Here is a 24,414-nt window from a genome sequence, read left to right on the forward strand (position 1 = left end):
TTTAAATTCTCGGCGTTGTTAAGCCCTTTGCTCCGGAAGCGGGCGAGCGAGGTCACACGAGTGTTGCTAAGTCACTAATCTGGTTTGTGGATTTCCAGAAAAGCCAGTATGCATTTTCCTTTTCCTTCCTCAGCCGCAGACCTCAGAGGTGGCCGCCTCACATCCCCCCCCCCTTCCTGTGCTGTAAGCATATTTCTCCGACACGTTATTTTTTTATCATCCAGAGTTCCAGCTAAGCCTCTCAGCATTAGAGAGGGTCCCGGCATTTATTTTTCAATTTCTCTCTCTGTCTTAACCTCGATCACTCGGAGATGAATTCCGCTTCAGAGATTTGTTCAGTCAAGGGAAAAATTTAGATAAAGTGACACGAGCTGCGGAAGAAGAAACGGGGGTAATTGTTGTTGTTGTTGTTGTTGTTGTTTCCTGGCGGCTGGCGAGCGGCCGGCCTTTGGGACGTCGTATCTGTGACTAAGTGATGTTTGATTGCTGCACAGCTCAGAGAGATGATCCATCATTTGCATTTGTTTATCTGTCATCATTTGGATTTGCTGTATCTTCTCATTCCGACGGCTAATCGAATTCCTCTTCTTCCAAAAACTCGTATCTCTGCAGAAAGCGGAAATCGCTGTGGCCCCTTTGACTATTACGTTGGTCCGGGAGGAGGTGATCGATTTCTCCAAGCCCTTCATGTCGCTGGGCATTTCCATCATGATCAAGAAGCCCCAGAAATCCAAACCGGGGGTGTTCTCCTTCCTGGACCCGTTGGCCTACGAGATCTGGATGTGCATCGTGTTCGCCTATATCGGCGTGAGCGTGGTGCTCTTCCTGGTCAGCCGCTTCAGCCCGTACGAGTGGCACACCGAGGAGCCCGAAGAGGGCACTGACGGTCCGCCAAGCGACCAGCCTCCCAACGAGTTCGGCATCTTCAACTCCCTCTGGTTCTCCCTGGGCGCCTTCATGCAGCAGGGCTGTGACATCTCCCCCAGGTAAGCCCCCCCCACGCTCCCTCCGCTGTCAGCTCCGTCCTCCTCCTCGGGCTGGGGACACATCACACGACCTCCAGGACAGTTGTAATCACAATGTCACATCACGTCCGATTGGATCGTGGTCGTCTAGACGATCAGTGCAGACCCGAGTCCCTCGCCTGCCAACCCAGTTTAGAACTCCGTCATTGATTTAAGTTTTATCGACAAAAGAGACGCAGGAGGAGTCTGGGCTTCGTCCTGTGACAGTGACAGGAAATTAATCATTTTAAAACTTGACTTTGTTAAGTTGTCCCAGATTCTTTCATTCCATTGTAATGTGTGTGGATCTGTACAATACAAGATCTAAAGTAATCCTAGAGTCCTGTGGTGTGTCCTCAACTGGAGTCATATCTCACATTCACGTTAAAGCTTCAGGTTTCATTATAAACTGTGAAGATTCATGTGACATTCTCTCATTCTTCACCATTTAATGACAATAATGGGGATGGTTGTTGTTGCTGAATAAGATCCACTTCCACTCAAATCATCTAATAACTACATATTACTTCATATAGTACTTCAATGATGTAAGAACTTCATATGTTAAGCTTTGGCATGACGTAAGATTTTGAATTATATAGTGTTGTGTTGATTCTATACGACTCTTAAGTTGACAATATAAATGCTGTGTGTTTAAAGAAATAGTTTAACCATTTAAGAAATATGCTTGATTGCAATCTTTCTGAAGTTTGATGTGAATCTTTCCAGGGGTCACAAAAACTCTTTAAACACCTTTAAAGCTCATTAATTAACAGAGTGAATCTCACTTATCTAATCTGTACATGGTCAGACGAAAAAGAAGATGAGGAGGAAAAATCCGAAGGTCACCAAAATCATTATGGATTCACCATTTGGGGAACATCAAAATTTAATATGATCCAACTGATAGATTTTGGTTTATGGGCTTTAGATTTGTTACAAGGAGTTTTGTTGAATTGGCTCGTGTGACTTTCCCTTTGCCTCCAGTTAAGCTAAGCTAAACATCACACAGAAAATAAGTTAGATTGATATCGGTTGTTGCATCTCACAAGAAAGTAAACAAGCATGTTTACAACAACAAAAAAGTTAGTAAACTAGTAAACTAATAAACTAGAGCCCGACTGGCAGGTAACGATATTGGAGAGAAAATACTCCTACATCTCCATTATATACAAACCTCATATTAAAGAAAAGTGATCATAGTTTGATCATTTAACCATAAACTCCACTATGAATAATGCAACTAAAAAGAAAATCAAATATGTCGAACTTGAATACATATTTTCTGCATTGATTATTCTGTAAAATAAAGATTTCATAGCATCAAACATAAACGCAGATACAAGTCTGTGTATCGGTCGGGCTCTATGAAAAACCACTTAGTTTCTCGGATGTTAACACAGGAGATATAAGTTTTTTTCATGTGTCACTGATGATATAGTGTTAGAATATATATTTAAAGTATAAGTATATATATAATATACTATAGTATACTGCACATTCTGCTTTATAGCGCTGCATGAGGACTGTGGCTTAAAACTTTAATATAAATGCTTTAGTATCAGGGCAGTGTGTCTCGTGTGTCTGCTGCTCGTGTTGTGTGTACATCTGTACCTCACACCTGTTGTGTGTATACGTGTTGTGTGTACATCTGTACCTCACACCTGTTGTGTGTATAAGTGGTGTGTGTGTTTGTGTGTGAGCGAGAGGAAGAGGAAGTGTGTGTTTCTGCGAGTATTGATTTCTTTTGTGTCTCTCTCCCTGTTCTCCGGCCACATTGTGATTCACAGCCTCACCCTCAATCACTGTGTTGTCTGCTTGTTAGGGAATTAGCTCGTCTCCGTGTCTGACAGCCGCCGCTTCGCCCTCGTACGCCTCACGTCTCGTGCGTTCGAGCCCCGGTTACACCAGCGACTGCGGCTCTGTGTGAACGCGCCGTCTGCTCCACATTAGAAAACCCGTGTGATTCATTAAGAACGCACTTAAATAAGGTGTCGTCCTGTCACTTCCACATCGTCCGTGACTTCTCTTCCCTTTTGTCCAAATTACGAAACCCAAACCAAACCAAGCGTCCTCTGGGGCTTCGGCCCAGTGGACTCCAGGAGACGTTCTTTGGTGAAAGGGCGGAGAACTTCTGCTTTATTCTGTTTTCTGTGTTTTGCTTTGTTTCCCAACAGACTGTTATTGCTGTTTGTCTTTGTTCCCGCCATAGATATGTATAAAGACTAGATGTCTCGTCTGCGTTGCCGGCCAACGGAGTCGAACGTCCGCACATGGCGGCCATCTTGCTAGAGGCAGCTCGCTCACCCATAACATTGTGTTGGTAGAGGTCAATAACCATAACTTGCTCAATTTTCAACCGATTTTTAAACGGTTTGGTTCGTTATAAACGTCAGAGATGTAGATATGACACTGCATACTTATGAATAATTATGTTATTTTCTAAAAAATTGAATAATTTATGCAGTGTCATAACTACATCTCTGAGGATTATAACAAACCAGACCGTTTAAAAAATCGGTTGAAAATTGAGCAAGTTGTGGTTATTTAAAAGGGTAAGTACCACTACAACACAATGTTATGGGTGAGCGAGTCATAGATATATATAAAGACTAGATGTCTCGTTCGACGGAGCCGGACGTCACCACATGGCGGCCATCTTGCCAGAGGTTGCTCGCTCACCCATAACATTGTGTTGGTAGTGGCAATTAACCATAACTTGCTCAATTTTCAACCGATTTTTAAACGGTTTGGTTCGTTATAAACGTCAGAGATGTAGATATGACACTGCATACTTATGAATAATAATGTTATTTTCTAAAAAATTGAATAATTTATGCAGTGTTATAACTACATCTCTGACGCTTATAACAAACCAAACCGTTTAAAATCTGTTGAAAATTGAGCAAGTTATGATTATTTAAAAAGTAAGTACCACTACAACACAATGTTATGGGTGAGCGAGCTGACTGTAGCAAGATGGCCGCCATGTACGGTTCCTGCAACCAAAGCTCCGGCTTCCTGTCCGTCCTCAACAACGCTCCCTCTCTGCTGTGGTCCAACCTATAGAGAGTTAAAGCCTGTCATGGCGTCTCCGTGTCTTTAAAGCCGCTCTCAGCTGTTTGAAAAGCTTTGTCGAAGCTTTAACTTCCTGCTGATGGATTGTTTGGGTTATTTTTAAGCAACTGTTCAAATGCCTCCTATAGTTATTTTTAAGTCTGTTATATAACTCGTCTCTTTTATCTGCTTTAAGCCCGTAATGGATGTTGTAGTGAAATAGAGTTGGTTAAGATTTTTTTTAGAAGATGAAAAAACACACGGACCTGTATCTTTCAGCCTCTCCTCCCCCCCCCGACAGAGGAGAAACACACAAGATGGAGGATCCCGAGGCACATTAGAGCGCCTTGGAAAATTATAGCCCCGGCCTCACGTAAGCAAACCTACTGCAGAGGCGACTTCCAGTGGCCCTGTGACTGTGATTAAGGACACTCATTCAAGGAGTACACTCGCTTTGTTCACATGTGTGCAGACCACCCCACACCCCCACCCCCACCCCCACCCCCCCACCACCATCACCATCCTCCCCTGCCTGTGTAACCGCAGATAAGGACTTCAGAGCCGCACAACAATGTCGGCCACAGAGTGAAAAGTCCACATTTCAACCGTCTCTGTCTGCGCCTTGTGGTCCCGTCTGCATCCCACCTGCCACCGCTAATCCCATGGGCCCCCCCCCCCGATCCATCAGCACCGAGCCCCCCCAGCTCAACTTCATGAGCTGAGAATACAATTTAAACTCGAAATCATAGACTGTAAATAAAGATGGAAGACGTGATCTTCACTTCCTCCCACTGTACTACAGGTGGCGCCCTCCTGCGCTTTTGACATAAATTCCTGACATAACTAATTACTAAATGAATAATTAACAAATCCCAATTATTAAAACATAGGCTACATCCATACTGCTACGTTTTCATTTTGAAATTATGCGAAGGTTTCACCTGGCGTCCGCAGCACTGCTGAGATTTTGAGCCGTGAAAATAGAGAAGTTTGGAAACGCTGCTGGCTGACGGGAGGAAGCGGAGATGTTCGGAAAAGATGACGTAGACACAAACAACTTATTGCTGATCGGGTCTTTTCGGTCACAACGTAGCCTATCACATGACCCCTTTAAGGAAGAAAGAAACCGGTATGATCCATGACTTCCAGTGTAGAATAAAACACAGACAATCATTCACCCAGTGTACATGAGTGGTCATGGGATTCCAGGTGTTACAGGAGTAAAACTGCTTCAGCGCCAAAGTGATCATGTGGGCAGAGATTGTTTTATTTTGAAAATCCATATGGATGTTGCCTTAAACTATATTTTGTATCCACCCAGCGTCCTGATCTCACTTCTTTTACTTTAAACTGCACTAAATCAATAGTTGAAGTTGTGTCCATCCTCTGAGACAAATGTAATTCTCCCACTTTTCATGTAGACCTCTTTTTTTCCACTCATGACAAATCACTGACTGAGGATTTGTAATACCACTGAGCGTCTTACCCTCCTCTCTCTCTCTCTCTCTCTCTCTCTCTCTCTCTCTCTCTCTCTCTCTCTCTCTCTCTCTCTCTCTCTCTCTCTCAAAGTTTTTGAATTTTAGGGGTAAATTAATAGATTAAATTGATAAACTACAAATTGATATTTCAGTTGTGTAAAGACAACTTTGCAGTTCATGTTTAATAATGTAAAATGAGATTTATTTTATAGGTAACCTGATTTTTCTCGGTTTTATTTTTGTAAATTCACATGATTTATGATTTTATATTTACTTCAAACTGCACTAAATCAATATTTGAAGTTGTGTCCATCCACTGAGACAAATGTAATTCTCTCACTTTTCATGTACATCTCTTTTTTTCCAATGACACATCACTGACTGAGAATTTGAAATACCACTGAGCGTCTTACTCTCCTCTCTCTCTCTTTCTCTCTCTCTCTCTCTCTCTCTCTCTCTCTCTCTCTCTCTCTCTCTCTCTCTCTCTCTCTCTCTCTCTCTCTCTCTTATTTAAAGTTTCGATGTCCATTTAAAACAAAAACTTTTTGAATTTTAGGGGTAAATTAATAGATTAAATTGATAAACTACAAATTGATATTTCAGTTGTGTTATGACAACTTTTCAGTTCATGTTTAATAATGTAAAATGAGATTTATTTTATAGGTAACCTGATTTTTCTCGGTTTTATTTTTGTGAATTCACATGATTTATTGGTTATTTTACTTCAAACTGCACTAAATCAATATTTGAAGTTGTGTCCATCCTCTGAGACAAATGTAATTCTCTCACTTTTCATGTACATTTCTTTTTTTCCAATGACACATCACTGACTGAGAATTTGAAATACCACTGAGCGTCTTACTCTCCTCTCTCTCTCTCTCTCTCTCTCTCTCTCTCTCTCTCTCTCTCTCTCTCTCTCTCTCTCTCTCTCTCTCTCTCTCTCTCTCTCTCTCTCTCTCGCTCAATAAGGGGTTAATACCTCCCTCTGCTTCCTCCAGGCAGCCCCGAATAATTAATTCAGTGATTAATATCCCGGTCTCCCATGGTAATGTCTCCGTGGAAACAGGGGGCGCATAAATGAAACGGTGACATGATCGTCTTTCCTAATTGACTACAAAACCCACATGAACGGGGGGGTGGGGTGAAGTTATTCAGGCGTTTCCTCCCGAGGCGGCCGGTCAGACGGCGTCAATACGAACATCACGACCCGGCGGCGTCAGGTGAAATCGCCTAAGCTGCACCAGGTGTTTCCTGTCGCTTCCGATTGGATTATCATCGTCTCCATCCGCTGAGTCACAGCCGCCACGTCTCCGGCGAGCTAATGACAGCGCCGCCATGGGCTTGATTAGTCCTGATTGGCTCGGTAACCACGTGCACGCTGATGCCAACTTTCCCTGATGGCTGCAGACGAAGCATAACTTTTAATTTAAGTGTTTGAAAAGGAGAAACGACTTTCAAGTCGCTCTATCTGCCAGATCCACATTATTCTATTAATTCGCTGCCAATTAGCTTTGTTATCCGGCCGACACGCTGCCGCTCTGCTGATGTCAGCGGCGCTCGCCCTTCCTCGCTGGCGCCCGATTCGTCGCACTTTTCTCGCAAATCCCGCGGCGCCGGCTGCATCTGTGTAGAGGTCAAGTGGCGAGTTTGTGTTTCCTGCTTTGATATCACCGAGCCGACTAATGATGAGCTTCCATCAAAACATCTCCAGTTTCCCTTTCTTTTACTTTGTGCTCTGTTTCATTTCAGAAACTTTTAGAGGTGAAGAGTGTTAAAACTACAAATTAGACAATAAAGTTGTACAAATAAACTTAATTTACTGCAGAAGAAGTTTATCTTTCCAGCAGATAGCCGATAGGTTGCTTAGGACTCGGGTTTGACTCCGAGCCAGCCGATCCATTTCCTGTGGCTCCTCCACTCTCCTGCCCAAGGTGCTGGGATCGGCTCCAGCCCTTCCAGGATCCTCAAGGAGAGGATAATGGAATAATAATAGATAATTGATGGATGAAATTTCATTTTGAAAAATGCTGAGGTTTATCTCTTCACTCACGCTGAAGGTCCAGATGGTGAAACACCAGAGTTTGGGTCATTTTGACCTGCGAGAGTTCTGTTTGTGCTGTGACTTGATTAAAAAAGTGAATCTAAACCTTTAGAATCTAATATTTAGTTTCATTACATGCACATATATTTCACTTTAAAAGTTTCCAGTGGCTCAAATAACCCCTGTTTCAAGTCTTTTAATGTGAAAATCCTGCAGAGGGAGTGTCTCACTCTCAGTTGCTTAGTTAATTGTGGAATAGCTAGTCGAAGAAACATATTACTGAGTATATTAATGGAATAATTCAAGGGACGTTACACTGAATTGACCATGTGAGTTGCTGCAGTAACTGTATTTCCGCCCCAGCAGCTGATTCTCACTCGACCGTTACGAGCGACCTTGTCTTTTGTCAGTTTTTATATTTGAAGATTTACGTGAATATCCAGATTTTAAATCCCTCATCCTCTGAGGTGAGGAACGGATCTGGAGTGACAGCTTCTCAGCGATGAATAAGTCAGAAAGTGTGGTCGCCCCAGGTGTCACCTTGACGGGCTCCTCCTCATTTATTTAAACTCTGCTCAAGGACAAACCCCCCAACCCCTCTCTCTCTCCATCTCCGTCTTTCACTTCGTCCCCTCCTCCACTTTCTTCTCTTTTCTCTCCGTCCCACAAAACCTGCAGAAGCAGAAACTCTGCAGCATCATCTCTAATTTCTCTTCCCCCCCACACCCACATCAAAAGAAATAAAAGAGCGAATCAGGGCGTCTGAGCTTCAAAGTTTGTTGCCTCATGCTGTCGGATGATTCGCTGACTGGACAGAAACGTGAACCTTATTATCTTTAATCCTGAGATGAGATTTATTCGGCTTTCATCTTTGTTTCTTCGACCTTGAAATCTCATCTGAGCTCCTGAATCTTATTTATTTTCTCTTTGAAATTCTATTGTCTTTCGATTGAGAAGGTAAACACGATTCTACCTTGTGACAGTATCTCCTCCATACAGTTCTGTTAATGTTACTGTAATACTTCATATACTGCTGGTGCCATCACTTCATTGAAGCTGAAGTATAGAAGACGACCTTATTTATAGTCTCGATATCCATTTAAAACATAAGATTCTTGAATTTTAAGGTAAATTAATAGATTAAATTGATAAACTACACATTTATATTTCACTTGTGGATTAAACAACTTTGCGGTTCATGTATCATGGTGTAAAATAAGATTTATTTAATGGTACATAGATGAATATTGGTCATATCTCTAACTTAAATGTTTAGAAACCTGCTAAACAATAACTTTGCAGTTCTCAGTTTTGTTCCTTTTACATTCATCAAGGTTCATTTTCCTAATTGCTGCAGATAAGAAACACCACCTCGCCAACACGCTCACCACGCCAGCTACATTACATCTCTCCTGTCCCGTTTAATTCACACAAATTAATTTAAATTAGTCAAATTAGCCATTAGGAGGGAAAAGTGCTGACTAATTGCTGTGTAATTACTGAAATTATTCTTTTTTTTTCTAAACATTCTTGTACCCTGAGGTTTGCTGGACTGAAGAATCCCATTCCCCCAAAAAACACCGGAGCCAATTTCTGTTTTGTCTCAATTTTTGTTTCCTCCAAATACTTTTCCCTCGACTAGTTTTCTTCTGATACTGATAATGACCTCACTCGTTAAAGCTCATCTGGATTATTACTAAAAGTAAAACAGATTTAACACTTCTCTTAACCATCAGATGTTTACATTTTGTCTTCATTGGGTTTATATTAGTTTATTATATCAGTTAATTTAGCTTATTTATCTGTACCATCAACCTTTATTTTCTCAGAAATCCATTAAAAACACATGAAGATTTAATTTATTTTAATTAAATACCACATCCACTGTCCTGCTGCTGTAAATACTCACACTGAGTATTAAGTACTGAGCCGAGTCCAAGATCAGGGAGGCTGGAACTTTTTGAAATGTATTCAGGTCTGTAAGTCATTACACAAACAAGTTTTAATGAGAGAAACACTTAATAAAAGACTAAAATATGACAATAACTCAAAACGACACAACACACCATGAAGATTTCCTGCAGACGAAGAGGTGACGCCACAAATCAACCGTTTTAAAAAGAGTCAACAGTCACGATTTAGACCCTGAGATCAATGAAATACTCAACAATTAATAACGACAAATAAATCTCGAATAAATGACATCACACTTCCTCTTGGCCGACGATGGAAACGTTTAACGATCGCTGCAGCTGCGACTCGACCCTCCATCGAGATAATATATGTTCAGGAGTCCATTAGCATAGTGTATTACCATCATCAATTCAAGGTTAATAGAGAAAGAAGAACACGCCGACGACACTGACGTCACACACACACACACACACACACACACACAGCTCCCCCCACCCTCTCTGTTTACTGCAGGCCCATCAAGACACAGCAGTGTGTCACTGTGGATCAGACTCAGCGCTATCAGGCCAGGAAACACACAGTTCAGAGGGTTAGAGGGACGAGAGACGAGAGACCAGAGACCAGAGACGAGAGACAAGAGACACTCCTCCTCTGGTCCCATTACTGCTCTCCCACAATCCCCTGCTGCTGCTAGGGAGAAAAATAAAGAGCGAAAGAGAAAAGATGAAGACGCTCAGATAGAGAGAATGAGGGGATTTGGGCAGGTAGGAAGAGGAGGGAGAGGATAGGACCCATCCCCATGCTTCTTATCACCCCCCCGACCCTCTATACCGTCATTATTTCACCGTTAAAGTCTTTGTGCTGAAAAGACGCAGAGGAGAAGGAGAAAGGATAGAGTGAGGGGAGAGAAAGAGAGAAAGAGAGGGAAGTCATTTGTATTCAAATCCTGAGCTAATACGTCAAGAAAGTCTATTTCATGGGCATCACTTGCTCTCAGAGTGTGTGTGAGTGTGTGTGTGTGTGTGTGTGCGTGTGTGTGTGTCTGTGTGTGTGTGTCTGTGTGTGTATGTGTGAGACATGCACTACTGCAGCTCATTCTATAGAGGAAGTTGCCTCAGCCGCTACAGGCACTTTCATCAGCAGCGACCGAGAAAACAAAGGTTTCCTCAGCGATTCTTTGGTTAAAGTGACGATTGTGCGTAAAGTGCAGAGTCGGCAGAAATGTAAAGTAAAGCAGCTCAAATGTTTCCACAACGTGTTCTGCTGAGGTGCCGATAATAAAGGTTCTTTTCACGACACAATGCAAGATTCACTCGTGTCTATTCTCTGGCTCCTCCCACCGACGTGTTGTTTCACTGGTGTGAATACGAGCGGAGCCGGAACACTCTGATAACAAGTCATGTGGAATTGTTCGGCTATAGCTTGACTCGGCTTCTTATTACAAACTCACGAGTCAGTCAGCAGCTCCACGAGATAAAAGCTTCACACACGACTTCTGTAAAGTAGCTGTCGTAATAATGCGTCTTTCGGAGGCTGCATTCGAAGACGTCCCCAGGATTCACCTCAGTGAGGCAACAAGGCAACAACACGTCCAATGCTTGAGTTTCCCACTTTCCCACTGTCCCACTTAATTGCTCGGCAACAGCAGTAAAAGACGGGAAGAGCTGGTGACCATGGAAATCCTCCGTCCACCAGATCGTCTCGTTTCGGTTTGTCCTTCGCGGTCCGTGTCCTCTGAAGGATGAAGCTATAATGTATAATGTACGTTTCCACCTTTGCACATTCACTGCAATCAACCCAGAATAGAACAGTAGCATACGAGCTAACAAGCTAACAAGCAATTAGACAAGGCCGTTATCGACAACTTGCCAGGTCTGTGCCAAACCCTTTTTGGAAATATAATATGTAATACCCGGTCACTTTCTTTTCTTCCTCCTCACCCTTTCTTCGTTAGCTCTGCCATGATGTCCACACTCTTATAGCTACAGTAGCTGCTGGCTCCGGTTCTGGTTGTTCGCCGTGAAGCAGGTCGTCACACCAGAGTTACATTATGCACTTCCATGTGTCCAGGGGGCGCTGTGGCAATGACAGGTCTCCCAATTTTAAGTCGGGGAACATTAAAATGATTTTGAAGCCGTTATTTTAAGGTATAACAAACGACCGAGTGTTGCTTTAACGTGTGTGGAGAAAAGAGGATGTTGAACATATACATGCACATGACAGGACAACCACGTCCCTGTGTGTACTGGGAACACTGGGATGTGGCCAGATTGCAATAAGACCAGCCAGGAGAACACTGACTGTTGGCAGACGCCTCTCTCTCTCTCTCTCTCTCTCCTCCCCCCCGCTCATCCACCCGTCCCTCTCTCTGACAGGGAGGCCTGAGGGTTTTGTCTCCTCCGCTGTTCGACTCGCACCGAGGGGAGAATCTTGTTTGTTCTCCTCAATGCAGCATTTATGGCTTAAGATTCTCCTCACGACCTCCCGAGCTCTCTGTCTCCCCCGAGCGAACCAACAAGCAGAGAGCTGGGCCCTAGCCCCCACCCCCCAGCTCCTCTTACCACCCCGATAAACTGGGACAGGGGTTTGGGACGGAGGGACGACGGTAGTGGGCTTTGTCTTTAGTGTAGGTGGACAACACATGTGGCAAAGGGTTGTTTTTTATGAGGCAATCTGCACTAATGAAGGGTAAATACAGCAGTGGGAGGGTTGAGTGTTGTCAGAGCTCCCCCTTGTGGTGGGAGATGTGTATTTCTGTTGGTGTCCACAGCGATGGCTGGTCTCCTCATGCTTTACTTAATCATTTCCATTCCACTTGTCTGATTTATCACTTTGCTATCCAGCGGTAACTGACTGTTTTCTCTCTTTCTTTATCTCACTCTCCTCTCCTATATAATTTTACCTTTACTTCCCTCCTTCCTCCACGATATTCCTCCTCTTTCCTCCACTTTCCCGCCCTCTTCTTCTTCTTCTTCTTCTCCCTCCCTCCTAGATCGTTGTCTGGGCGGATCGTAGGGGGGGTGTGGTGGTTCTTCACCCTCATCATCATCTCGTCCTACACGGCCAACCTGGCGGCCTTCCTCACCGTGGAGAGGATGGTGTCGCCCATCGAGAGCGCCGAGGATCTGGCCAAGCAGACCGACATCGCCTACGGGACTTTGGACTCGGGCTCGACCAAGGAGTTCTTCAGGGTGAGTGGGTGACACTGAGGTTAACGTGCTGACAGGTAGGGGGCAGTCATGTTCACGACCCAGAGGAAATGTCTGAACACACATGAGGAAATGTATCTGGTCTTTAAGGAAACTCTGTGGCCCAGAAATCATGATCACGCTGTATTTTAGTTAACATTTATTTGTTTTCTCATAATTTCTTTGGAGGAAATGAAATCTCTCTCTCAAAACGTTTACAAGTAAAACTCTAATACATTTTTTTATTAACTTAATTTTTGTTTAACATATAAGATATTACATTTCATTTAGCTGAAGTGCATTCAACCCCGAGGGCACAAACTCAGAACAAGAATCAAGAAAGTACAATTCCTTCAAAAATAAAGCAAAGCTACAAAGTGCTATAATTGATATGCGACAATCATTATAATAATAATTTGTATCATTAGGGCCCGAGCACTGACATCAAAGGTGTCAGGTGAGACCCTATTGAAATTGTAAGGATTATTATTCAGGCAAATGAATTGGCTTTTTGAGGGCTTTACCATGCTCAACTTCGTACCAAAATTTGCAGAAAGTTAGAAAGTGGTGAAAATTTACGTATTCTGAAGGAATTTTCAATGGGCGTCACAAAATGGCTCAACGGTGCCCCCCGAGACCCCTGGAACGTGTTCACATTGACCGGTCTTCACAAAAATCGATATTTGTTCTTGTACTTAGTTGTAGAACCAGCCATTAGGAGTAAACTTGCTCATACTTGTTTTTGGCTTTGGTTCGATGGTGAAACGTTGAACCTGTGAACTGACGCTCTGTGTTTTCTCCGCCTGCTGTTGGATGTTTTTTCTATTATCTCTCGCACCACCTCCTCCTCTGAACCTCCCTCCAAACCCCCCCAGCGGTCCAAGATCGCCGTCTACGAGAAGATGTGGGGCTACATGAAGTCGGCCGAGCCCACCGTCTTCACCAAGACCACCGGGGAGGGCGTGGCCAAGGTCCGCAAGTCCAAAGGGAAATACGCCTTCCTCCTGGAGTCCACCATGAACGAGTACACCGAGCAGAGGAAGCCCTGCGACACCATGAAGGTCGGAGGCAACCTGGACTCCAAAGGCTACGGCGTGGCTACACCCAAGGGCTCACAGTTAAGGTGGGTGGAATAGTGTAACAATATGTGCTACGTGTTGTTATGGTATTCCACCTTCCCTGGTGTGCCGCCTTTTCTGTGTTTATCTCTCTATCTGTCTTCTGCTCGGTGTGGGTGGGGGGGGGGTGCCTTTTGTTTTTTGGCTTTTTCACATCTGTGTTTGTTGCCTGCATGTGGTGGTGGTGGTGATGGGGGGGGTCGCTGTGATGATGCAGTTGGTGTTTTTTATTTAATTTGTCTTTTCTTCACAGCTCTCCACACCAGGTAACTCTTTGTGCTTGTGCTTGCTTGTTTGGGCCGACATGTTGGAATGGCATGCTTATCGCTCGGGTAAACTTCACTGGAAATGCCTCATTTAAGATTTAAGATAATCTGCATTTTGTTTTTAATTTAATGTTCAGATTTAATTATTAGTTTGTGATGTTGCGCTTAATGCTTCTGCAGCTTCTTTCCTTCACAGCTGAACGGTTCTTCCTTCTCCACTAAGTGACCAACATGGTGTTTTGGGAGCCATTTGAATGCTCGGCCCTGGGTGACGCCGCCCGAACACAGAGGAATTTACAGACCTGCCACAGAATACAGTGTCATTACTGTGGGGAGTTGCACTTTCAATCCGCACGCTCATCGATCAAAGCCGCCGGCAAGGTCTCACTGAAGGGAACTGATAGATATACTGAAGGCAAAAGTACACTGTGTGTGTGTGTGAGTGTAAGTGTGTGTGCGTGTGTCAGTCAGTGTGTGTGTGTGTGTGTGTGTGTGTGTGTGTGTGTGTGTGAACCAGCAGCTACATGATTGCTTGAACTTTCATTTATTTCTGTGGAGGAGCCAGAACATTGTTGCTCCATGAACAGTTCCTGTGCTCGGTCCATAGATTGTAGTAGAACATTGCTTTCATTGTTCACATGTAATCACACTTTATTGGAAACAAAAGCAAAATATTACATTTTACTATCCTCCGGTAATCTGTTCCCGGAAAGCGAGGACGCTGGAAGTGCTCTGCAGCACCCTCTAGTGGCACAGGGCTGTAACTCCACGGCAAAAAATGTTAGCTAAACAAATCAATTAAAACTAGAATCACACTTAGTAAAGTGCAGAGTTTAACATTCCCCTTAAATTCAAACTAGCAAACTTTAAGTCATCTCAGCTACACGATTATAGAGGCAGACCTACGGTTCTTTCGATTTAACGTCTTTATTATATGTGATTTAATTTAAGAACATATATTTAATCAGAATCAGTTCGTCCAGCCCAGAAGAAATAGAAATATAAAGTGACAAAGAAACTGAAATAAATTGAAATACAAAATATACGCAAGAGTATCAAACAAAGATATGCTTACTAAATACACAACTATACTATACTATACACTATGCCATACAATATATATAACAATTATTCAATAAGAATATTTCAAAATACAGTTTTGTATATATTTCTGTTGCTAAAGCACAAATATAGATAACCTTAAACGACCTGAAACGATTGAGGAATTTAGAGGTTAGATGAATCCACCCCAAAAAGATTCTGGTTTCTTAATTGTCTGTTGTGGTGTAAGATTTTCTAAAGCTGGCATAAAATGCTTAAAAGCATTCAAATTAATCCCCAAATCCTGAATGTAAAGTTGCATTTAACACAAAGTCCTGACTTCCTCTCAGCGACTCCCAGCGTCCCTGCTGGAAACCGATCTGCTCAGAAAGAAGCCAACTCCTCACAGCAGCTGAATCGAACCCTGGCCTCTGTAAACTCCTCTCCTCCAACCCGAGGTCGAGCAGAGCGGCTCCTGGTTCGTCACGTAGCCGAGCCGGAGCCAGTGTTCAGCCTCTGCTCGGACCAGGACGAGTCCCTCACAGACCACCGTAGTCTCCTCCGTGGGTTTTCGAGGGATTATCGTCTTCTGTCAGTGACTCGTCAGGATTTCACCCTGTTGGTCGGGGCCGTTATTTCACGTGGCTCCTCAAACACACATCACCGGCTTCACCTGGGATCTCAGCTGTGTTGCTTTGTGTTTCTCATCATCTCCATTTCTGACTGTTTTATGTTTTGTTAATTTCTCACAATGACACAAATAAATTGAAAAGGATCCAAAACGCTCGCCGAGGCAAATCTCTCTTTTCCGCTCTGCTATCATCATACATCAGCAAGTAAACCCACGGAACACGTGTTTTACAAAACAGCTTCACAGGCATTTTCTAAAAAGTCAGTCAGGATTTTCCAGAAGAGCTTAAAGCCTCGAAATCCTGTGAGCGTTGAATTGGCTGACGTACATTCTCCGTGTAAACATGTGTAAAACACGTCCAATTTACCTGGAGGCTTTTCAAGGCGCCGGCTGATGTGGGGACCAACGATGCTGATTGCCAAAATTTTATGTTTTAAATCAAACAGTGTTTGAGCTAAATTAATTAATTTATCCCTATCTTCCATATTCTATATTATGTAGGATTAAATCAAAATGCCACATTAAAATCAACTCAGCGTAATATGGAGCGGTTCCCAAGCTTTCCGGCTTGTGAGCGTTTAAAGAGAATCAATGTTTATGGGACCATTAGTCAAAGGTCCAACGGTTCAGCCCCAGACTGATGTTCTCTGCTTGTTTGTTGGATTTTAATGGAGATTTGAGGCCTAAAGACGTAAAGACTACGACATTAAAACTCAGAGGATCAGCGACGTCTTTAGGAATCAACCTCTGGAGACAATGAACATCTGTTCCTTAATTTAAATAGAATTCCTTTTAATGTGTGTAGACCCTGGCTTTTTAAAGGGTCTAAAGCAACAATTAAAAATAATCTTGAAAAAAAACAACAGTTCCTGATTATCATTTTGAAACCCCTCAGATCTTCACTCCTCCGATGGATTAGTGCTAATTGATTATACGCTCCCATCAATTACTTTCACTAAGTCTGTTTTTCATCCTCAGAGTTTTTGAAGCTGAGTTTATCGGCTGTCTAGTAGAATTTAATGCCAACTTTTAAACCCTGTGAGATTAGCGATTATAACAGTGTTGTAAACTGATTCATTTAAACAATAGACATCAAATGTTTCACTCCAGTAAAAATACAAATAAATTAACAAAAATATTCTCATCTAACTGTTAAAGTACCACGTTAAATGTTCTACTTGACTACTTGCTTTTAAATTGACAATACAAGTATTAAAAGTAGAATTACTTGCTGATGTATATTAGCGCAGTAAAAGTACCACAGGACTCATCAGACATCCCGAAGGAGAGATTTGTGCTCAGCGAGTGTTCGGGTTCTGCGATGGGATGTACGTTTAGAGCATTGATGCATATTTCCACCCTTGTCCCTCTCTTACTGCTACCCACCCCCCCTCTCCCTCCCCCCTCCCCTCTCCCTCCCCCCTTTCAAATTGGACATCATAAACTCACCCTCCCCCCCCTCTCACCAAAATATGTTTTATCGTTTTCAAGAAGTGCAGTTAACCTGGCAGTGTTAAAACTCAATGAGCAAGGCCTGTTGGACAAATTGAAAAACAAGTGGTGGTACGACAAAGGAGAGTGTGGCAGCGGAGGCGGTGGCGAGAAGGTTAGCCGCTATGTCGCTTTGCCCCATGTGAACCGTGATGCGGGTAAAAGGGAAATGTGATTTCTGTGCTGGTAACAGGAGCATCTGCCGGGTCGACTACTGCCTAGAAAACTGCTTCTATACTGCAGTCCTGAGAGAAGAGCGAGTACTGTCGAAGCAGAAATATTCGCTGAGCTGCTCGTGTAGCGATGGTCGGGACTTTTCAGTTTGGCTTTAAGCTTCTTTTTTTCTTTTTTTTTACCATTTTCTTTTTATTCAACAATAAGTACAACAATACAAGTCATCAACAACATCCACAACCCGAAAAACAAAAAATGAAAAACCTGCTAGAGTCCACTTCCTCCACTTACTGTCCATCTGTGGTCCTGTCAGCCGTAGCCTGTGTGTCAGTCTCTTCATAATATTTATTTCCCCCACTGTGTCCACCCAATGGGTCTGAGTGGGTAGATCTTCCGTCCCCCATTTCCTTGTAATGGCCTTTTTACCTGCAACCATGAGTATCTTGAATAGATACAAGTCCCCATCATGAACATCATTCTCTGTGTACATACATAGATACATCAGCTCATGATTCATTTGAAATTCGTATCCCAGAATAACTTGTGTTATCCTTGGATATCCTCCCCAGAACCCTATTATTTTGTGACAATTCCAGAATATAACCCCTTGTTGACGAATGTCGCAAATTAGGTCTTTTTATCCCACTAATGCCTGATGGTGCAAATACTACACATACCATGAAGGTATTGGTAGTACTCTGCCGCCATCTAGTGGTCGGAGTATACATACTAGCCCCTTGGTACTGTGGAGCTATTTTGAGATATTAAGCTGTATTTGAAATACTGTGATGATGGAACAGCAATGATTTTACAGAAACATATGTTGCCTCATACCTAAATTTTATATCTATTGTATATGCTATATTGAATTTAACAATCTCCACTTAATTTAGCATCTGTATGACAGCCAAAAACACAAATAATATTTTTTTTATATAATTGGAAATTAATTCAGGCAATAAGGGGTTACGGGCATGGTTGGCCTCAGATGACCCACAATTCCTCCAACATGACTTTCTTGTTTCAGAATAGTTATTTAATACTTTACGTGTGATAAAGAACAGTATCAGATTTTTCCAGGAAAACTCTCTACAGGCTCGCGAACAGGTTGTTGATTTATGTTTTTCCCACATCTTATCCCATTCATCTTCAGATATTTCCAAGTCAAATTCTCTTTCCCATTTTTATTTTAGGCTTTAAGCTTCTTTAGTGCTTTGCGTTAGGGTTAGGGTTAGGGTTAGGGTTAGGGTTAGGGTTAGAATTAAATACGTAGAACTGAATAGAATCGAACCGTTTGGGGTGCGATCTCTGAGCCAATAGTTCTGGGTCGACAGTAGTAGCCTTCATACTTGTTCTAATAAAAGTCCCGGCAGTATGCGCCTGTTCCAGGAAAGCGATGCAGCCGGGGCCCCATGCTTATATGTCTGTTTAGCTCCGCCCCTTACCCCTTTAATAAGCCCCGCCCCCTCGTCAAAGGACAATGTCCACCAACGAGCAGAGAGACATGTAGCGTGAGTGGGGCCCCAACCCGGCTTCGTCCCTTTGTGAAGAGTACTGAGCTGCTCTTGTTGGGCTTCTTCTGACTGAATAACATAAAATAACATGTCCTATGATGTTATTTATGTTATTTTCCCCCAACCCCAACCCCCCCAACCCCTCACCTGCCCCGCCCCTCGTGATTTGAAGAACGCCTGTAAACCTTGCCGTATTGAAACTGAGCGAAGCAGGAGTCTTAGACAAACTGAAAAACAAATGGTGGTACGATAAAGGGGAGTGTGGACCCAAGGACTCGGGAAGTAAGGTCAGTCCCCAGCAGCCCGGGAGCCCCCCCCCCCTCCCTCTCTCTCTCTACATGCACACCTGTATGACGCTGGCGGTGATGTTGTGTTACTGCAGCAGACTGACTCACACACTTACACACTCTTACACTCTGAGAACAAGCGAGTGACAGACGCAGGTAGCGACTCGAGGCCTAGCCGCAGGGACGCAGCATGACAGGAACACGGCATGGCGCAGTGCGAACACTCTGACAGCAGCTCAGCTACACACTGCAGATGAAGACTCACACTCACACCTGGTTGAAGACGCTCCCCCCCGGGGCATGCTCATGCACACTAGACGTCAGCGGGACTGTATTCCTCAGGCCGCTAGCAGCTCGCAGAACTGATCCACGTTGCAGATGCACCGAAGCATGGAAAGAGAGCGAGAGCGAGAGATAGAGAGCGAGAGATAGAGAGCGAGAGATAGAGAGCGAGAGATAGAGCGGCCACGTGTTAGACGAAGCAGCATGCACCGTCCACATCCGTCACGTCCTCCTAATCAGATCCCGAAGCTCAGGACACACACTCCATCAAGTGCAAACGAGAGCAGGACAGACAGTCGTTTGTGTCGAGGCAATAAGCAGAGCGGCTCCTTCAGGTGATTTATCCAAAGGGAGATAAACGGCCGGGAGGAGCTGAGACACATCGTCTGCATACGTTTAAATTACAGGCTTGAAACAGGTGAACGTCAGGAGTGAGAAGGAGAGCAAGAAAATAAAGGAGAAGTTCATCCAACAACATATTTCTTCATCTGCCTCTATTTTGTATCCAGACATGCAGATGGTTTTAATATTTAGATATCATCAAACTAAACTCTGTGCTTTGGATAATCCACAAAAAAACACTGTCAGCAGATTTGACAGTGACATAGTGTCTGTAGAACCTTGTTTAAAACATTTTAAACTGTGTGATTTAGATTTTCAGAGAGAAATATTTTTGGTGAAACATTGGTTCTACATCATTGGAGACATTTCTGTGGCTGAATCAGCTCAAATCAATCCTACTTGTGTAATATAGAACAAATCAAATGCAATTAAGTGCTTTACAAGGTGATTGAAAACAGTGGATGTGGAAAATGTGTTTGATTTATTGAGAACGTTACTAAAATATATTCAATCAAAACTAAAATCTTAGTGAAACAATATAGAATATGAGCAGTAATAATAGACGTTTAGAAGACTTGATGTTTGTGGATCTAGCAACCATCAAAATGTTTTCACTGTATGTGCCAGTTTATTAACAAACCACGCAATCACAATATGAAGTCAAGTAACACACTGTCCATTGCACTGTTTCATAAATTAGAAATTTGTTGGATTTTAATTATTCTGCTGCATTTTTCGTACATTTTGTTCCTTGTGTTTGTCGCAAAACGATTCACCGCAGATTCATCACAGTCTTACATGTTCCAACAGGAGATCAGACACATTCTCACACAGATACAACCAACATTTTATTTGACTTGCACAGGGAGATATTAAATAAACATCTACGATAGTCGTACAGTTAAATTTGCTTTGTGGATAATTCAGAGTGAAGTGAGACATTGATTCTGCTCCACAACACGTCCACTGTCACGAGTTAGAGGCAAAACAGTGAAAGGTGCATATTTAAAAACCTGCATAAATAAAACATCTGCACGTTTAGTCGCTCTGGTGTTAAATAAGAAATTGTGTTTGTTTGTAATTAGTTTAAACTGCAGGATAATTATTCTGTATAAATCACTAGAACCTGAACTGAGAGTGTTTAGAGGTAGAGAAGTGAAAAGTTAAGTTTTGTGTGTCTGTGTGTGTGTGTCTGTCTGTGTGTTTGTCTGTGTGTGGGTCTGTGCCTAGATATTTTCTATATTGACGATATTGTGTTATATGTGTGTAACTGTGATTGTTTGCACTGTGCAAAAAGCTCGTGTTGATTTGTGTTCCTCTCCTCGTCGGCCGCAGGACAAGTCGTCCCAGGCGCTCAGCCTGAGCAACGTGGCCGGGGTCTTCTACATCCTGGTCGGGGGTCTCGGCCTGGCCATGCTGGTGGCCCTCATCGAGTTCTGCTACAAGTCGCGCAACGAGGCCAAGAGAATGAAGGTGGACGCCCAATGCCCGTCCCAGTCTCCCCATTACCACCACCCCCACCCCCACTGCTCCCCCTGCCAGACAGGAAGCCCACGCCATAGCCCCCCCGAGCCTAGTCAGAGTCCGGGGCCCAGCCCCAGCATCCACAACTTAGCCGAGTTTAGCGAAGTGTTCAGTGGGCACGGCAGCGACGGGGAAGCTGATAAGACGTAGCTGGGGGTTTCAGTAGAAGATCGCCCCCCCCCCCCCCCCTATCTCCCTCACTAGCTCGCTGCACAGAGACTGTAAGTGAAACCCATGGTATCGCTGTGGTCGCTTCGCCATGCTGTGTCGTGACCAGTGGCAAACACGCTTCCCACGCCTCTGTCCTGTCCGCTCACTCTGTGGTCATGTGACGTCCTGGTCTCTCTCTCTCTCTCAGTGTGGCAGGAAGCAGCGAGTCGTCCTCACACGAGACGTCAACTCCGCTGCTGGTGTGGCTGCAGACGTTGAGCCTCATTTGTCTCGCGGACACGCCGCCTCAGCCATTTTCTCTTCTCGTATAAATACAAGTTGGAAATGCATAATAAACGACTTGATTGATAGGGGTCAGCCCTATGTTCCCACAGACCTATGTTCTCACAGCCCTATGTTCCCACATTTCTAAGGATTTTTTTTCACTGACAATTCTGAAAATTAGGCCCTATGTTCCCACAGACCTATGTTCCCAGATTTATTTTGAAAAATTAGTTGCGATGTTCGCACAGCCCTTTGTTCCCACATTTCTAGATTTTTCAGAAAATTAGGGTTAGGGTTAGCGGTGTTGAGCTCAAGACAGTTTAGGGTTAGGGTTCACCAGCTACGGAATGGTGAACCCTTAACTACCAGGCAGGGGTAGAAATGTGGGAACTGTAGGAACATAGGGCCTAATTTTGTAACGAATATTGGAAATGTAGGAACATAGGGTTGCGGGAATATAGGGCTGTGGGAACATTGGGCTGTGGGACAGAGGGCTGTGGGAACATAGGGCTGTGGGACAGAGGGCTGTGGGAACATAGGGCTGTGGGAACATAGGGCTGTGGGAACATGGGCACGCTCCCGATTGATCGCCATTATCAACGTTTACTCAGAAAATACGACATTTTCGAGTTAGTATAAATTGTGAGAGTGAAAATGCAACGGTGTCTTAATTTGGCAGAGAAATAATAAAGCACATTTCTCATCTTAATGGCACATTCGTCTCTGAGGAATTTAGAAGTAGTAAACGTGCGTTTCCACGATAAATGAGGACCAACGTCTTATTTGTTCACACTTGCTGTCGCAAGGACATTTCATCCGTCCGTCAACGTCTGTTCTTCCTTCCCCTCTGAAGCTTCAGTGTTCTGTTTCCCCATCAGAACTTCCTCTCTAACCTTGTGAACGCTGCGGCTCAGGGATGTTATTGTCTCAAGTCTTGTCAGGAACAGTCGACAGAACAATTTAATAAGAAACCAGCCCTGAGCGCTCAGGAAAAACCTCCATTTAAACACTATATATTGTCAAGCTAACGTAAACACAAGCTGATATTGATGTGAGTTTTTTTTTCCTCCAGATATTTCCCCCAGGTCCTCGACACCTTCAGATAGCTTCCCTTCCTCTCGGTGTTATATCTGTGCTACGTGGTTATGTGTCCCCCATCAGCTCTTCATTAGCTTCACTGTTGCTGAGTCAGCTTCCCTGTCCCGCTGCCTGCAGCTCTCACTCACTGTAACGATTCTGCTGCTAATGGGCTCACGTGTAGAATGGGGCTGGCTTCATCTCGTACCGAATGGCTATGAAAGCGTTTTCTGAACACTCTGCTTTATGTACGTGTGTAAATATATATTTTCAAATGTAGAGTTGTACTTTTTACTGTGAGGCTTTTCTATCTGTTGGTTTTACATGAGGCAGATTGGAGTTTTAGTTTGAAGTTAAGTGAAGACGCAGTATAAATATGTGAAGTTTATTACGGAAGAGTATCCAGGGCCAGGTGAGAGTAGTAGTAGTCGTAGAAAGATTTTGTTTTATTTTGTGTTTTCAGAATGAAGTTGAAATGTTGTGGATACAGTTCTTAACTTGTTATTTATAACATTTCAACTTTTTTCTTTAAAATAAATTGGCTTTTTTTCATTATTTTCAAAGCTTCTGCTTTAGGCTATATTCAGGATAATGTGTTCTTGCCAAATGTTAGTTGTACTTTTTACTGTGAGGATTTTCTATCAGTTGGTTTTACATGAGGCAGATTGGAGTTTTAGTTTGTAGTTTAGTGAAGACGCAGTATAAATATGTGAAGTTTATTACGGAAGAGTATCCAGGGCGAGGTGGGAGGAAAAAAGTAGTAGTAGTCATAGAAAGATTTTGTTTTATTTTGTGTTTTCAGAATGAAGTTGAAATGTTGGGGATAAAGTTCTTTACATTTAATTTAATTAAATCTTTTAATTACATTTTCTTTCCCAACATTTCAAATTTTTCTTTTTTTCATAAATAGGCTTTTTTTCATTTATATTTTAAATATTTTTCCTCTTTCAGAAAAAAAATTCTGCTTTAAGCTTCATTCAGGATAATGTGTTCTGTTTTCTCATTTCATGGCAAATGTGTCAAGATATCACAAAACTCCAATCTGCTGACGTACGATGTCTGAACTTTCCCCCAAACAACAAACTTGTGTTTTCATTTTCCTCTGCAGCTCACATTCACTGAAGCCATGAGGAACAAGGCCCGTCTGTCCATCACCGGCAGCGTGGGGGAGAACGGACGGGTGCTGACGCCCGACTGTCCCAAGGCCGTCCACGCCGGGCCTCTCCGCCAGAGCTCCGGCCTCGCCCTGGTCTCCTCCGAGCTGCCGTGAAAACCAAAAACCTCTCAAGTGCCTTATTCCAATAACAACAGACAAACAAAAAACAAAACAATATTCACAACGCCAACGCAACAACGGGAAACAACCAACAAGGAAACAGGATTCACTCTCACGGCGGGTCGCCTCCAGTGGGCGGAGCTGGGCCGACACCACCAGATCCCAGAGGTCACGACTCGCCGACCTCTCTCTGACGTCTGTGGAACCAGAGGCAGAACTATCTTGATTATTTTTTTGTTTGTTTTACTGTGGAAGCTTTTTGAATCAAAGCATT

General features: G+C 43.3%; 1 protein-coding gene across 2 annotated transcripts in view; it reads left to right on the forward strand.

Moving 5' to 3' along the window:
* gria4b (glutamate receptor, ionotropic, AMPA 4b) overlaps window positions 1–24,134 on the forward strand; it is a 104,620-nt gene extending 80,486 nt beyond the window's left edge. The window contains exons 11-16 of one of the 2 annotated variants that reach the window (XM_061085420.1): window positions 613–986; window positions 12,487–12,685; window positions 13,558–13,805; window positions 17,230–17,344; window positions 21,164–21,301; window positions 23,973–24,134. In XM_061085420.1, the coding sequence (XP_060941403.1) occupies window positions 613–986; window positions 12,487–12,685; window positions 13,558–13,805; window positions 17,230–17,344; window positions 21,164–21,301; window positions 23,973–24,134 (1,236 nt within the window). Of the gene's footprint in view, window positions 1–612; window positions 987–12,486; window positions 12,686–13,557; window positions 13,806–17,229; window positions 17,345–19,089; window positions 19,205–21,163; window positions 21,302–23,972 lie in introns of both variants that reach the window. The other variant, XM_061085421.1, reaches the window with a different exon arrangement.
* Window positions 24,135–24,414: the final 280 nt, after the last annotated feature.

The sequence above is a fragment of the Limanda limanda genome, chromosome 14 (genome assembly GCF_963576545.1).
Source record: "Limanda limanda chromosome 14, fLimLim1.1, whole genome shotgun sequence".
Taxonomy (NCBI): Eukaryota; Metazoa; Chordata; class Actinopteri; order Pleuronectiformes; family Pleuronectidae; genus Limanda; species Limanda limanda.